The sequence below is a fragment of the Grus americana genome, chromosome 2 (assembly GCF_028858705.1).
Source record: "Grus americana isolate bGruAme1 chromosome 2, bGruAme1.mat, whole genome shotgun sequence".
In the NCBI taxonomy this organism is placed as follows: Eukaryota; Metazoa; Chordata; class Aves; order Gruiformes; family Gruidae; genus Grus; species Grus americana.
The window spans coordinates 157,081,318-157,097,298 of NC_072853.1; the positions used below are offsets into that span (position 1 = coordinate 157,081,318).

Consider the following 15,981-nt stretch of genomic DNA (forward strand, 5'->3'; position numbering starts at 1 on the left):
GTTATGCAAATCTGATCAACTAAAGTAAATGTTTCATAAAACCAATGAGTGTTTAAATTGTGGGACTAAATTGTTTGTATATAAATATTACCTTTTATATTCCATTTGAGTTTTATGTAGATGAACACATTACTTTAATGACCTGCATTTACAGAGGGAGACAGGGAGAGTCTGACTCTGAAATCCTCAGCAGCCAGATGGCTGCCTTTTCTTGCATGAGATTAAAAGATGTTTCTCATTCACAGCCCTGCTTCGGAGGCAAATTAATATAGCCAGCTAAATTGCTTGTGTTTTTGGAATAAAATTTAAAGAGAACTTTTTAAAGCAATTGGTGTCACAGGTTCCTAGAGCAGATTGCTCTCCAGGTACAGCATGCTGGTTTTAAACATTCAGTAATTAATGGAAAGTATTCCGTGTTAATTGACTGCTTCAGGAAAGGGAAATATAATGACTCCTTATTAATCATGAAAAGAGACATACAGCACGGAGGCACTGCAATAATTGCACTAACGGTTGAGAAATGTTAATTAATGAAAAGAACAATGATGTAAGAAATTAGCTACATAATGCTTGCTGCTGATGGAGATTGTGCTTTAAACACATTATTTAGCATGGCAGCCACTGGATGTTGCCTTAAATAGCAGGCACCTCTTACCCTTTCCTTCAGTCAGCTATGGAGTTCCAAATGTTGCCAGTGGTTTGGTTTTTAATGAACCAAAATACGCTCTCCAAAACTACATCTTCTGAAGCGTTTTCAGTTTGAACTCCTGAACTCAAAACTATTCAAACAGACTGACAGCGTTCGACTTGTTTAAAAATATTATCCAAGTGTAAAAAAGCATGTTAGTGTGGTGGGGAACACCTTCTTGTTAGATGGGATGAGCTAAATAGGTTTGCCAAGAAGGCAACCGCATCATGATATCTTTTCCCATTTTAATTTTTCCACTTTTTAACCAATTACCTATCCCCTGAAGAATTTAGAGCATGCACCCTGTCATGGTTGTACCTAGCTTGATGTAAAACATCATAGAATATGAAAATGCAGAACAGTTCTGGCAACTAATCCAACAGCAGTAGTATGGAGGTCACAGTCATTAACAGATTGATGGCCCCAAGGTTCCCACCATCACTCTGTTGCACCTTTAAGACAGCAACAGGGTGAGACATATCCATCACTCTGAACACTTTAGAGCAGGTCAAACTATTGGTTACAAATAAATTGCCTAAAGGTATAGCTCTTTTTTTCTCTTCAGGACCAGGATTTGATTTTGGCCACTTAAGTCACGTGTTATCTTGGCTGTATGACTAGGGGATGGTACTAATGTATGACAAATGGTAAATAAAGGTAGAATAACAAAAGCACTCATTTTAGCTCTACCATTGCAAGTGTGACATTATAGATGCAGAAAAAAAAATTCTGCTAAAGAAATGCTAAATGAATGTTTATCAAATACAAAATGCTTTAATAAAGAATAGCTCTCAACAGGAGGCCTCTGCAATAACACAAGACTGAAATACATCCCTTAAGTCAGTGGCATCACAGCACTCTCAAACCATCGTAGAAGGGGAATCAGTCCACGGGTGTATAATAACCCAACAGTGCAGTGCTTCATGCACCATAGGACAGGGACAGGCATGGTTTCATCCCTCAACCCTCCAGCCCATGTGCTGGCCTTTGCTGATTTTCCCAGGGCAGCTCTCTTGTGGCCATTCCTCCACCCATGTGTTTTATTGCTCCTGAATTTCTTTTCCAGATGGAACATCCTTGGGCTCCAAGGTGCTCTCCTCAGCTCCTTCATCGAACCCATGTACTTGCACAGCATCATTGTGGGAAGCCTCTATCACACTGGTCACCTTTCCCGGGTAATGAGCCATAGAATAGAAGACGTTGGTCAGCTGCCAGCTTCCTACCGGCGCAATCAGCTGCTTCTCAGTGGTAAGCAAACACCTGCCTGCAAGACAAATGATTCCCTCTCCCATCACTAATTGTGCCGGTCACCAACAGAAAAGTTTACTTGTAAGTAAACCATTAGCCTGTGCCTTTTTTTTTTTTTTCCTGCAGAGTATGAATTTTTAGAATGAGGAAACGGATGCATTTAAATCCAGTTCCTTTTTCATATGCAGGGACCACAAAAAGGATCAGTAGTGGGTATAAGCTGACTAGGAAAACTAACACTGTACAAAGACTGCTCAAAGTGGAGAAAAGTGTGTGACTGAGTAAAAGATTTCTAAAAACCAGGGAGGAAGTTTTCAGTAAATTTTAGATTTAACTCTCTCCCATTCTGCTCTCCTTCACCCAAATGTGTGGAGTCAAGAGAACCAGCCCTCCCATCTCCGTCCCCATGCATGCAGTCGTGCCATCAGTGCCCCTTATTCGGAGCCCCTGCTCCTTCACCACTTGGTAGCCATCGTGTTTGGAGCAGATGGCCATGAGAAAAGGGCTGTTCATTCATGCAGGACACCCTGCCTGCTCAGCAGACCTTGGGAAGGTATTGCTGCTGTCTGACGAGGCTGCTGCCTGTTGTGTGAGCATCTCCATGACTTCCAGCTATCTTTTGGGCTGTTCTCACTGCCACCACTTCTCCTTCCCAGCCCCTGTGCCCACCCCGGGTCTCTGATCCCTTCTTGTCCATCTCCCTGACTCCTGGTTCCCTAACTACCAGCCAAGCAGCAGCCGTCCAGCCTCACCACAGAAAATCCCAGAGTCTTGAATGCTTTCAGATCCTCATGAGGCATGTGAGCACTAAGGACCACCAGTTCTGCACAGGATTATACCCTTATACAACTTTTAGACTCTGATAATTGTTCTTCAGAAGAATTCCCTGAGACACCAATATGATGTCAGGGTTACAGGATGCTTTAGTGGAGGACACCATCGCCTTCCAAAGTCCTCTAGGTTCCTCAGACAGGAGAATGCTATTTCATCCCTTATATATTTCTTTTTTTTTTTTTTTTAATGTGTCCTTGTGACAAAGTAAGTTTGGCTGAGGAAGAAGTGATAGTTTAGCCACGGGGGAAATTCTCAGGTTCTGTGTGGTTTAGTACATCTGGTAAGCGTAATGTGCATGTACATGTTGTGAGGCGAGTAGGTCAAAAGGCTTATCCTTATTTGAACAGCTTATCTCCATTTTTTAACTCTTCAGTGCAAAGATTGTGCAATGCAAGTATGCGGGAAACTGTGCTCCGCACTTCTCCACCACTCCGTCCCTCCTGTCCCTCCTGCCCTGGTCCAGCATGGGCAAGACTCGGCCCCTCTTCTTTCCTGCGCCACATACTGCCTCCACGCAGGAGGAAGGAAAGGACTTGCAGCTGGTCAGGAAAAATCTCTCCATTTCCCGAACGTGGCTGTTATTTTGGCAACACACCCCTGCTTGCCAGAAGCCTCTGCATCTCCCACTGGGGAAGCTGATTTCATCCTGTGCCAGCCCTAACTCGTTATCAGTTCACCCATACATTAAGATCAAAATCACACTCACTTTCACTGCATCTGCAGGATGTACAGGAAAACCCACCTGAACTGTTGAAAGACTGAAAACACAATAAGTGATTTAATAAGAGATTTAACCGCAGAACAGCTATTACTTTGCTGGGTTGGTCTTGCGGAGTAAATGTAATGGCTCATACTTGGCCCGAGTGTGCATTTATGTGCAAGAGCCATTGCCAGAGATTTCAGGGGAGTTAGGAATGCATCAGAGGGGCCCTTGTGTCACTTTAAATATCTGCATGTTTCATGGCTGGCTTCTTCCTTCCCTGAAACTTCTGTTAGGAAAAGCTTTCGCTTTGCTTTCGGTTGTGTGTGCGGGTTTTCTCAGCCCGGCAGTGGGAGGAATCTGTCTCCCTCTGTCTACATTGTTTTTGTCTCTAAAGCCATTATTTGTAATCTTCCCTCCCCCACAAATCCCAGGGAGCCAATACTGCTTAAAACTTACATCGCTGAGGCTTGTGCTGCATTTCTCTTACATGGAAAACTGTGCTGACAGCATATCCAGTGACGAAGGAAATGGGCACCGAGCAAAAGCCACACCAAATGCATTAGAGACCAAACCTCAGCAACCTCAGCCAGGCAAGTCTACCTCCCACACTGCTCTCAGGGATCAGGCCAGCCAGGGATTTCAAATTGCAGGAGTCCGTCAATTGTAAGGATGCCGATTATTTTGTCACTTGATCACAGCGGCACAAACATTTCAATGGAGAGGAGAGTCATAGCGTGTGATGAGATATCCTGAGATAACTCCTTGGCCCTGCAGGAGAATAACCGGTGAGATTTTCCACTCACTCCAGTCCCAGCCAGATGGAAATCCACTCATTCACTGGGATTTCTCTCGGGTGTATTTTTCAGAAGAAAGAAAAGCGCTGTGTCATTTTTATTTCCTTTTCTCTTAAGACTGAGGCCATTCTAAAGAATATCCTGAAGAGGCATGGGGCTCTGCTAGGAGACAGAGGAGAATGAGGACAGATTTCATTTCATATCTCACAATACTCAAGTTCATATTATTTGTACAAAGACTTCTTTTCCTTCTAGTTTCTACAGTCTCCTATTGTACTCTGTTGTGTTGGTTTTAAGGAGGATGTTTTACATAAAGGAGAGAAAATTATCTAGATTATTTGGGTGTTACCTTTCAAATAAAATCAGAACAATTATTTGTCAAAAGAAAAACATGAAAAAAGTGTTAAAAAAGGATCAAAAACAACAATCAGAGAATATATCTAGGCTCTGTATTTGCATCTGTCATGAGGCTCATGGTGTTTTCTTTGAAGCATCTTCTCTTGCATTCAGAAAACAATGTGAAAATACCTTCTACTTACCTAAATATGTGTACTTATATATGATAGCTGGAAAGAGAAAGCATGAAAGCCAAAACAGCGTGAAAGGTTTTCCAGGCACTGGGGCAAACTCCCGACTCTCACAGTAGACCACCGAGAGCAGAGGGAGGTCCCGGGCTTGGGCAGGGGTGTACAGCCCCCATCTGATGGGCACCCACAGCCTGCTCTGTCCTCCGTGCAGCCTTTCCTTCATTTCCTCTGGTCAGTGTTTTCACAGCATTTATATTGCTTTAGTGGCCTGTGGCAACTTTGCACAGCAGGGGGTTTGCTATAGCGTTTTTTGGCACTCAGTCCTCTCAGCTTTTGGGTGCTATCTTGACAGAGACTGGTGCATAGTGTCAAACAAGTGATTTTGATCTGTTTGCATCTTGTTCTGTATAGAGGCGTTCGAATAGCGCCAGACAGCTATCTGATTTTCAGGCTCTCAGTTTATATCCTGTTGCCTAGGTGAACCGGAGCTTTAGATACAGACTGATCTGTTATCTCAGGGGGCAAAAAAAATTGAAAAAGGTATTAATACGACATGAATGTGTTTACAAATCCTGGGTGAGGTTATGACTTAGCTGTAATTCTCTTCTACACACGGCAGCAAGATCAGTCCCAGTGACTGAGATGATTTCTGCAATTCCAGTTTTGTCACTGATACAAAGTGGTTTAATTTTTTTCCCTTCAATGGCCACCTTTCTCTCTCTCTCTGTGTGCTCAGTCCCATCTGGCTCTGGCGGCTCCCTCCCAGGGCAGAGGGGACCACACTGGAAGGAGCAGAGGGAGCACATCCCTCACCAGCATTGCTTCCCGTGATGCTGAGAGGCCCCAGGCAGGAGGCAGGAGCTGCTGCAGAGGCAGCGTCTCTGCCACGGCTGACCCTGCACAGCCCTCCACCTCTCCCTGGTCTCGTGCAGGGGCTTACCAAGCTCAGCACGTTTAAATGCAGCAATGGATGCCAGGTTCCCACCAGCTCCCATCTCCTCCTGTTCTGCGTGAGATCAGCAGATGCTTATGGTGTGCAAGAAGGGGCATTTTGGAAAGGATGGGCTTTGATCTCTTTTCTTTAATCTCCTACTCTCCGAACAGCCCGTATGAGTACTTCTCCCTCTCTGCAAAATTTCTTTGAAACCCTTCGGTGGAAAATGCAAAGGACCTTTTTTTGTTGCCGTCCACCCAGGAGCAATGAAAGCAGGTCCCCATCAAGCTGTGCAAACCATGAGCTGTTGCTGGAGCTGCTGCAGGCAGGGACTCCGGCAGGAGCTGGCGTTTGGAAACAGAGATGCAGCCCTGGTGCTGGCCTGTGCCAGGGCGGCCGTGCCAGCCAGCCCCTGCCCACCGGCACGTCCCCACCTGCCTGCTCACCACAGCGGCTTTTCTTGTCCAGGTTTGCAGGCTAGCGGCCCACACAGCAAATTAGCAGAGAGGGACTCAACAGCTGGATCCAAACACATCATCCAATGCCCATGTTTTCCAGACTATTCAGATTTCAGGTCACACTGTCTTTTCCAGCCTTGGAAGCTCCCAGTGTTGATTTTTGCTCCCAAAAGCACTAATGAATTCACTTGGTTGCATTTATCCTCTGCTGGAAAATAAACCAACCACTTTATTCCTCTTATTTCCTTGGAAAGACTAAGCAGCAGAACTCATGGAAAGGCTGAGAAGAGATGGGAATTTACCTGATTAAAAATAAGTCTCTCACACACCTGACCTCACAGCCTTGATCTGCATTTAGAGCCAAGGAGGTCTCACCCAGAGGACTCCAGTATGTGATTCAGATGTCCAAAACTCACCATCTGAATGACACAAAGGTCATGAATGACACCCCAGGTGATCAAAAACATCATCATTGTAGCTGTCTAAATAAGATGCATTCCACTTAAAAATGTCCAAAATATTGCCATTAGGATGCTAACTAGCTCTTAAAGAGATTGCTGCACCCATACAGGGTAGGAATCATACAGGCAGACACAAGGTGGGGATCAAGAGTTTTCTGTGTAGGTCTGTGATGTCTACAAGGTCATTATTAACTTGAATCTAATAATCTCTCTGTGATGATGAAACGTATGTTTTGGTTTTTCTCATCCCCCATTTATACCCATGGTGATTTAGCCTTCCCATCACAGTGAAGGCCCCAGCAGTTAATAGCAGATAAATACGCTGGACCATGGAAAGCTCACCTGGAGGAACTCATGGCAAAAGCACTTTGCTGCTTAGTGCCTTTTAAAATCCAGTTATCCCATAAAAGCCTTTCTGAAAGATTTCACTCAGCAACCGTCACACTGCTGTCAATACCACACAGTACAATCTAATGGCTCTCCTTAGGCTAACGAAAAGTTTGCCTGCAAGGTGGAAAAATATCTCTAGGAATTTCTAAATTATGTCTCCCTAAGATACTCGGACTGGTAAGATTTAACTGATGGTGACAACCGCACGTGCAGTGCACAATGCCAGCATGTTTGCTCAGGGATGTCTCATGCGCCACAACAACCCACCACATGTTAGCAGCCTCTGAGGGTTTTGAGCACTGGATGTTACTGGTGTTCTTCTCTCCTGCCAGGGGTTAGCCACGCTGACGCTCGGCAGCCCGGAAAATCTCCTGGCTTCAGTGTGAACTGGATTGTGGGGAACACTGACCTGGAGGTTATCAATGCCACAACAGGGAAGAGGACCTGCGGGAGTCCTTCACGGCTCTGCAAGCACATGTTCTTCACTCGGTGGGCAAAGCTTCATGGCAAGGTAGGTGTAATGCACTGACAGGACACTGCCACCAGCCCTGGGTGGGCTAGTCCTTACCCCAATGTCAACCCTGTTTTAGCAATCTCATGATGAAGCTGCAGCTTCCACAGGTGTCGTGCGTCCCTCCTGGTAGGGTCTGGGAGAGGATCAGGAGCCAAGAGCCTGTGGGGTCAGCTATGGGAGCTGAGTGTCCAGAGAAAGCCAAGGGCAGAAACCCAGAGGGGTTGGGAGGGGAGATGGGTGTTCTGGCTGTCCCTGGCAATGGAGCCATGCTCAGATGAGCAGTCGAAAACCAAGAGAGTGTTAAGTGTCCATTCAAGCACAACTGGGTAATTTATTATGCATCTCACCTCAGGTATCCCTTTGACTGTAAGGGGAGTACTCAACTCATTAAATCTTAGAGGCCTAAAGGAAGTATTTTTCATTGCCTTGGAGGCTTCTACCTCACTTCATTGTTCCACAGGGGTTTAGACTCCCAACTTGAACCACTCCCAATCTCACACAATTTAGCTGACAAAAGCAGGTGCTGTGGATTGCCCACTCCCCTCCTCTTCCCCACTCTCCCAGATGTGCTGATAAATCCATACAACGATACAGATGCTCCTCACAGGGTGAGTGGCCAGGTGCTGAAGGCTCTCTGATTACATTCAGCAGCAGCACAATTTAATGGCATTAAAACTACAGGCTGTACTTAACTAAAATGGCCACCACCCCTTGACAGCCCTGATTTCTCTAAGGAAGATGGCCATGGACTTCCCTTATTTAAAATGGCAGCAAAGTCAATCTGCCCTCACACTTCAGTTTGCTTCCCACAGACAGGAGACCATGGCAGGACAGATGGATGGCCAAAAACTACAGAGTGGAGCCTAGGGATGTAGGACATATAGGAAGAAGCTTGTTGTGGAATAAGGAAATTTTCTTCTCATTATTCCTGGTTCTGGAGCCACCATTTCTCCTCTTGTCTGACCCTTCAAGGAGGTGCTGGGGGAGAGAAGGACACAGATCCCAACGTGGTGAACCTGACCCCACCACTTTGAGGAGGAGCAGCAGGGAAAATGCAAAGAGTCTTTTCAGCCCACCTGCTTTCACTGCTAGAATATTAAATTGCTATAAGGAGGTTTGTCAAGAATTTTCCTGCCTTCCATGTAGAGTGGGAGAAGATGAGGACAAGAAAAAATTATTAAGTGCCAAAACGTTTTTACTATTGGGAATTGAGTGGAAAAGAACAAGGCAGAGTGATGGCAGGGAAGTCTGGAGCCACTTCCACCAACAAAGTCATTCCAGAAGGCAAAGGAACAGGCAGGGTGGGGAGGTATGAGGACCAGCCCACAGGGGTGGTTCTGCTCTGCAGTAGACCCTAGGGAAGGAGGCTGGTGGGACTCATCCCAGCCCGGGCAGTGGCATGACCTGACCTAGCAGGGACCCTGAGTCTGGTGGGAGCAGAAGGGACCAGCCTGGACTTCATGCCCAGGTCCCAACCCATTTCTTGCACAGCAAGTGGCATGGGAAGAGGGGGTGAGAAGCACTCCTGCTGCCCCCAAAGTGGAGGGATCCTTATGGGAACACAACCTGGGACAAGTTGGTCCCCAGGACAGGGTATGGCCAGGACTATGGCCAGGGGAGCTGGACTGCACCTGGGTGGCACCCGGGATGGGGTTGGTGTGAGCAGGAGGGAGTAACTCATGGCTGAGCAGGGCACTTTTGCTTTTGACAAAACAAAACATTTGATAATGTCATTGGTGTCCACCTCTGGGTAACAAAGGGGCAGCTGGAGGGGACCTGCCACTGGCCAGCCCAGCTTGTGGCCCACTGATGCCTGAGCTGGCTGGACCAATGCACCCCGTGGTGTGCCAGTGCCACCCCGACTGGAGCAGCTCATTTCATGCTGTGCATTCACCTTTTCCTTTAATCTGCTTTTCAGCATCTCTCCTATTTAGAAAGAAGGGAAACGGTGCTGTTTGCTCTCCAAGGCTGTGCTTTGAGGGTGCTTTTTCCTACAGGGTGCTATTTCCCTGGCTTGTAAGCGTTGGACTTTCACCCGTCTGCTTGCTCTAAGGCATTTTCCAGACTTGAGTTTCTTTCATATAATGTCAAAGCCTCACTGCTGGCTGTTAAGACTTTGGCGGGTCAGGAGAGGTTGTTTACTTAGTCCTTCTGCACAGCGAAGGGTGCTCACTCCCACGTGTGTGCTCTGGGTGGCAAGGGGCGGTGGACATGAGCCATTGTCTCCTGAGACAGATCCGGTGTCCCGACAGAGCGTCCAGTTTTCCTGCACCAGCACTAATCCTGACGCCTGATTTCTGCCCTGTCCTGAGCAGGTTTCACAGCATTTCTGACAATAACAGATTAAAGAGGGAAAAGGGGAGAGTGTGGGAGGGGACCCTCCTTCTTGTGTCTCTCGGCATTACTTGGAAACGCTGAGCAGCTCCGCTTCCCAGGCTAAACCGAGCACATTCTTTAAAGATCACCAGGAAGAATTTTTTTTCTTTTTTTTTTTTTCCGAAAAGTCATCTTAACTGAGAAGTAGGTTTTTGCCTTTGTAAAACACACCAAGATTTGCTACTGCCTATGCCCACTCCGAGGCAAAGCTGTTTACCCCATTCCTCTTGGCGATGGCTCGAAACCATGTCACAGGCATTTATTGCTTCCCTGTATTTTTGTTGTTAAACCAAAAGCAAACACACAAAGCACAGTGATAGTTTGTTTGTTGCTTATGAAATGTAGACAGGAAGATTATACAGCTACTGAAGCCTCCTGTTTCTTTTGGCTCATCAGTTGATTTTTTTTATTATTATTTGATTTTTTTCCCCTTCCCTGATTTTTGTTCTGCAGCTGAGCACACGAATACCAAGCCATGGAGACATGCCATCAGTGTACAGTGAGGCAAAGCTGGTGGCTCAGACGTACCAGTCTGTCAAGCAGCAGCTGTTTAAAGCATTTCAGAAAGCCGGTCTGGGCACCTGGGTGAAGAAACCCCCAGAGCAAGATCAGTTCCTACTAACTGTATAAATCACTTGACACCTTTGCTACATGACCGGATCAAATCAGCTGGAGAGAAGGCTAGGCAGGACGCGTGAGCCGAGAGAATCAAAGCATTTTGAGATTTAACAGCAACCTCCATGGGAATATTTGCTTTTAATTCTGTATTGGAAATACATAACTAGAAATGTGTCTGATGCACTGAACTCGACTTTAGAAAACTGCTTTTTCATGATCCCTTCCCAAGAATGTACCTGCCCAAATTATAATGCCACCCCCACAAAGATTCTGCTTTTCATTGTTTCTTGCTGTTGGTTCTTACTGATTTGAGGCGTTAGCAGGCCACCTGTCTGATCCAAATAGAGTTTGTTTTCCCTCACACAATTAGTGCAAGAGTGATCACTGAATAATGGAAGATAGTCAGCAAAGATAGAAGTACCCCAGGCACACAGCATGACAGCAGGTCTCAGAGCATCCATAATCATCCACAAAAAAAGGTGTCTAACCTCTATGCAAAAATCATCCTGTTAGCTGCCTAAATCTGTGAGAAAGAATTTGGACCTCAAAGATATGCAGCATTTTCAAACTCCGTTTTCCACAAAGCCGGGCGTCAGGATTCCTTTGGTTTTTACACTTATTCCTTCTGACGCCTTGGACAAAACACTTCCCACCAAATCTTCAAATCTGGCCACAAGTTTTGCACACTGCAAATTTTAATTATTTGGGCCCAGTTTATTACATGTGACCTTTAGACACCAGCCGGGATGCAGATGCTCTTCAAGAGGGCAATTCAACCCTGCGCTGCCTGCGGAGGTGCACAGGTCTGCAGGGGCTGCCGATGAAGACCAGTGGGACGATGCTCCTAGCTCTGGAGCTTCAGGTAGCTGCCTAAAATCAGGCAGGCTAGAGCCAGGACCCAGACCCTCAGATTTCAAAGCTTCTGATGATCCACAGCTCTAAATTAAGTGGGTATGAGCTCAGGATGCTCCATACATGTGAAAAATCACTGGGTTGGGTAGCCACAACTAAGACATCCCAAACAAGAGAGCCCACTTGATACTTGGCTCTCTCCTGCCTCAGTTTCTCCACCTGTCAAATGGGGATAATAATACTTACCTGCTTCACATCTAAGGAACTTGGCAGGATCAAAGTGCTCTGGTGATATGCAACAGTGTAAGCCAGATTCTGTCGCTCTTGCAGTGAGTTTTACCTCCCCACATAGTCCAATTGACGTAAGTGGAGCAGATGTAACTACAGGCTTGGGTAAGGTCTTAATCTAAAAACTAGCTCTGTGTCTCAGATTCTAGCTCGGTGTAAATGCCAAGTATTATTATTATTATTCATGTTCATCTGCAGCCTGAGAGGCAGGTGGAGCTTTTTAGTTAGGAGACAAGTAGCACCAAACAGTTAAATGTTTTCTTCATAACTGTGGCTGAATCTGATATAATCTCATCTTTGAACCATCCCAAACTTCATCAGAATGCAGAAGATACAGTCATGGGAGAACTGAGCTTTGATAGTCCCACTGCAGAACCAACCTTCAAATACCCTGTATATTTCTTTCCAGTTTTGAGTTTTTAAATGACAGGATTTGCGGGTATATAACTACTGTTTTCTTTTTTATTCCTGTGATTCTCTTTAAATCTGTATATAACATGCTGATACTGATTTGTGATAATTGTCTTGGTATTTTCTCAGAACTGTCAAGCTGAGTTACTTTTCAAACAACATAAGGCTCATATTTTTCCATGTAATTTCCTTTACACGGGAAACTGTTCCTATCAATAAAGATAGATGCTCTTTGTATAGGGTTTATCATGTTTGGAGAGCCATATACAGTAAATACATTGTTTATTGATGCCCACAATAGAATAGCTACAGTATTTTGATGAGATTTTATTTTTAGATTATAAACTACAAGATGTATCTATAGTGTCTTGTATAAAAACAATTGTGATAAACTAGAATTTTTAAATTAGATAAAACAAAGCTCTCCCCTTCCAGAAACCTTTTCAGCAAAATAATACATTCCATATTAACTACCAAAAATATATAAAAAAAAATCCTTAGAGTAGAAATAGTTAAAAAAAAAAAAAGCCCTGAGATGTTTCAGTAATGGAAGCATTTTGTGGTAACCACTTTGTCAATACTTTGACCACTTTGTCAGCTCTTCTGGTTAACATTCAGAATATTTTTGGCACCTTCTGGAGCTTCCCAGTACCTCCACACGGTCCCAGCCTCTAACAGAGCTGTCACTGGTGCAGACCTCCAGCGTGCTCTGGGCAGCAAAGGTGCCCAGAGGGGCGGTGGGTGGGCAGTCAGGCCCATGACTGGAGGTGTGGGAGAAGGTGTGGGTGATACTGGCAGTGGTGGTCCCAGGGGCTCCAGCTGCTCCCACCGAGGGAGAGAAACCACAGGGCAACCAGAAAGGAGGACAAGGTTTCTCATGCGGAGATCCGCAGGGCAGGGGAAAGCAGTGTCTTCTACTTTTCCTCTCCAAGTTAGTCTTTATCTAGCACACAAGAGACCTCAATGGCTCGTCCTTACATCTCCCTGCCCTCATCCACCCTCGTCCAGCCCTGGCATGATGTCAGCTCAACTAATGCATATAGCTCCACAGGCCGGTGTTGCAGCTACTGTGACAAAACACTGTGCCTGGTTATTTTTAAGGACAAAAAGAAAAGTGTGGTGGGATTGAATTATCCTTTGTTGCAAGAAATACATAACTGCAATCCTGGATTCAGCTGCCAGAACGAATTTAGTAGTGGGGACCAAATCAAGTCCCCACTGCAAATGGGCATCAGCTGATCTCACTGAAGGCAATGGAGTTGCACCTGCTTGCACTAGGGTTGAATATGACCTTAAATGTCTACTTCTTCTCATCATGTGCAGCGATAGAGTGTGATGGGACCACATCCCAGAAGCACATATGACCTACATGCAGCATTTCCTGAAGCAAAGGAAAACTTGCTCAGTAGTAATTCTTTAGTGAAGATTCTGTACATAACACGCATGAGTGAATGGCAATACTGTACTAATGGATGTACATTTGTAATATTTGTAAAAAAAAAAGAAACAAAAAAGACAACAAAAGAAAATAAATCTGAATTTACATATGTGAATTTGCTGCTAAGTTCTGTAAATTGCACTTCAGTGATACCTGATAAGTGAATGTTTCTGTTAAGTGAATAAAATGACAAGTAAAATTGTTCTTTCACTGTTTGTTGACCATTTTTCACTGTGGCTTAGCAATCAGTTTGAATGTGCTCCAAAATGCTAGTACGTATTTTTAAACACACCTGCTGTAGATCTACAGACAACATGTTCTTATTTAGTTTGGGTTTGATGCATCGTAGGAATCACACACTTGTATTGAGAGATGGATGTGCCCGCTTATGTAGAAGAAGCCATACAGGGACACAGTCTTATCCGGGAAGAAGAGTGAACTGGGTCCATCTCTAATACGATTCTTCCAGGTTACTCTCAAAGGTATTTCTTAATAAAAATCAAATGCGCTTTTGCAAATTCACACTACATGGGACTTGCTGTATAAAGATGCTTAAGAAAACTAAAGTGATGAAGAAAAGATCAGTACATCTCTGCAGATTTCTTCTTCATTGGTGGAGTGTCCTGGGTTTATTCTCGCTTTAACCTATCAGTGTTCAGCTACAGCAGACTAAAGTCACACAAAGCCCAAATGGCACCATCCACACAAAAGTTTAGCACGCATTATTGTACAAACATCATCATGTGCCTTGAAATGATTTCCCTCGGCCAGTCCTCATAGAGATCACTGGTGTTACCAAAGCCTCCAAAGCCTTTCAGAAGCACCCACAGTCAAAGTATAAATACGCTAACAGTGAAAATTGTCTAGAAAGAGATTTCCCTGTCACCCTCCTTGTGGAGATTTGGTTCCAAGACGAAATTGAGCCTGACACCTCACAAGGAGCCCAACCAGATCGCTGGCCCCACAGCTCTTTGCTTGCTTGTGTTGAAGAAATCAGTGCCAGACCCACACAGACCATCCCGTGGGCTTCATTCCCCAGCATAGCAGGGCAGGGGTTACGCATAACTTTATTTTCAAGCTAAGACTTTGCTGCAGTTGCATTTCCTTAGCTTGGATCTATGTCATTAGGTATTTTGGTGCAATAAGGAGGATTGGGGAGAAGAAAACATTTGCAGGGTGAAGTTGTCTGTCTGAAAAAAAATCACTGTGAGCTGACCCGATTCCACCACCCATGGTGGACTTTTGCCTTGAATAATAAAAGCAACACATTCTCAGTATCTGTAAATCTCAAAGTGTATTTGCACACTAAATTTTACTTTAACTAGTAAAGCAAACTCCATACTCACCCTCGTCACAGCCTCAGACAGTTACTTCCCTACCAATAAAAACGGTCACAGTAGTGTAACACTGTCCTGAACAGAAAAAAAAAAAAAAAAAAAAAAAAAGTTAAACCAGTAGAAAGGCAGTTTGTACCACTATCCTCCCTCAAGGTGATGAGCTTATCATTATTTTGGTGTCAAAACGCAAACGCCAAAATTCTGAACTTGGCAAAAGCCATGCATAGCGTTGGCTTTCCTCGCAGAGGGGCTCTGGAGGGGGTGTGCTGAGACCAGCCCCGGTGCAGATGCAGGGAACAAGCACAGCTTTGGCCATGAAGGGCAAAGGGTGGAGGTGGGGAGGTCCTGACGGGGGCTTCCCATCAGCCTGGCAGCCCCTCAGCCCACTCCTGGGCAGTCTGGCCACAGCTGAGTTCACAGGAGGCGGTTTCCAGCCTGTTTTCTCCTCCAGAAGTAGCTGCTACTGCCCGACCATGGCAGACACCGTGACACGATTTGGCTGCCGAAAACAACTACAAAGCAGTCATTAGGGTAAATTGTATGGATGGATTCTGTGTTAAATCTCATTAAGTTTAAAGGCTAAATACCAGAACTGCATTTAAAACTTTACAGGCGTAGACCCCAGCATCGTCAGGAACAATTATTTCCTTTCCAAGTGTATATTGGAAAAGCAACAACATAAAACATGAACAAGCTGATATATCGACTAATAGAGGGCTTCAGAGAAGTGCCTGTTTCTCATATAAAATAAATAAGTCCTGCTGCTGCAGTTAAACCTTGATAGCTGTGCTTGTGTGTTGAAGAATGAAGTAGCAATTTAAGAGCTTTTTAAGCCTTTTGATTCATTACCATTGTTCTTACTTTCCAGCCCAGAGACCTGATTATTTTGGCTGGTTTCAGCTTGATCATGTGGACACCAGTTTAGCTAGAAACCCGAGTGAAGTCACAGAAAATCTGAGATTTTTTAAAGCATAGTGACAGCCTGTTTGGATGCAAAAAAAAAAAACCAAACCCAAAACTGCACAAAGACATAAAAGCACATGCACATGTATAAACACGTGTGGTTTCTTAGTACTCCAAGGCCTCCTGAAGAAATAATGTGGCCTTGGA

At 44.9% G+C, this 15,981-nt stretch overlaps 1 protein-coding gene across 2 annotated transcripts in view; it reads left to right on the plus strand.

Annotated features, from left to right (window-relative positions):
• ADARB2 (adenosine deaminase RNA specific B2 (inactive)) overlaps window positions 1-13,716 on the plus strand; it is a 314,861-nt gene extending 301,145 nt beyond the window's left edge. Inside the window, exons 8-10 of one of the 2 annotated variants that reach the window (XR_008576089.1) lie at window positions 1,755-1,936; window positions 4,385-4,484; window positions 7,370-7,435. Coding sequence is in view for 1 of the 2 variants with exons in the window: in XM_054818308.1 (XP_054674283.1) it covers window positions 1,755-1,936; window positions 7,370-7,548; window positions 10,381-10,557 (538 nt within the window). In the remaining variant the exon portion in view is untranslated. Of the gene's footprint in view, window positions 1-1,754; window positions 1,937-4,384; window positions 4,485-7,369; window positions 7,549-10,380 lie in introns of those variants that run through there. The other variant, XM_054818308.1, reaches the window with a different exon arrangement.
• Window positions 13,717-15,981: the final 2,265 nt, after the last annotated feature.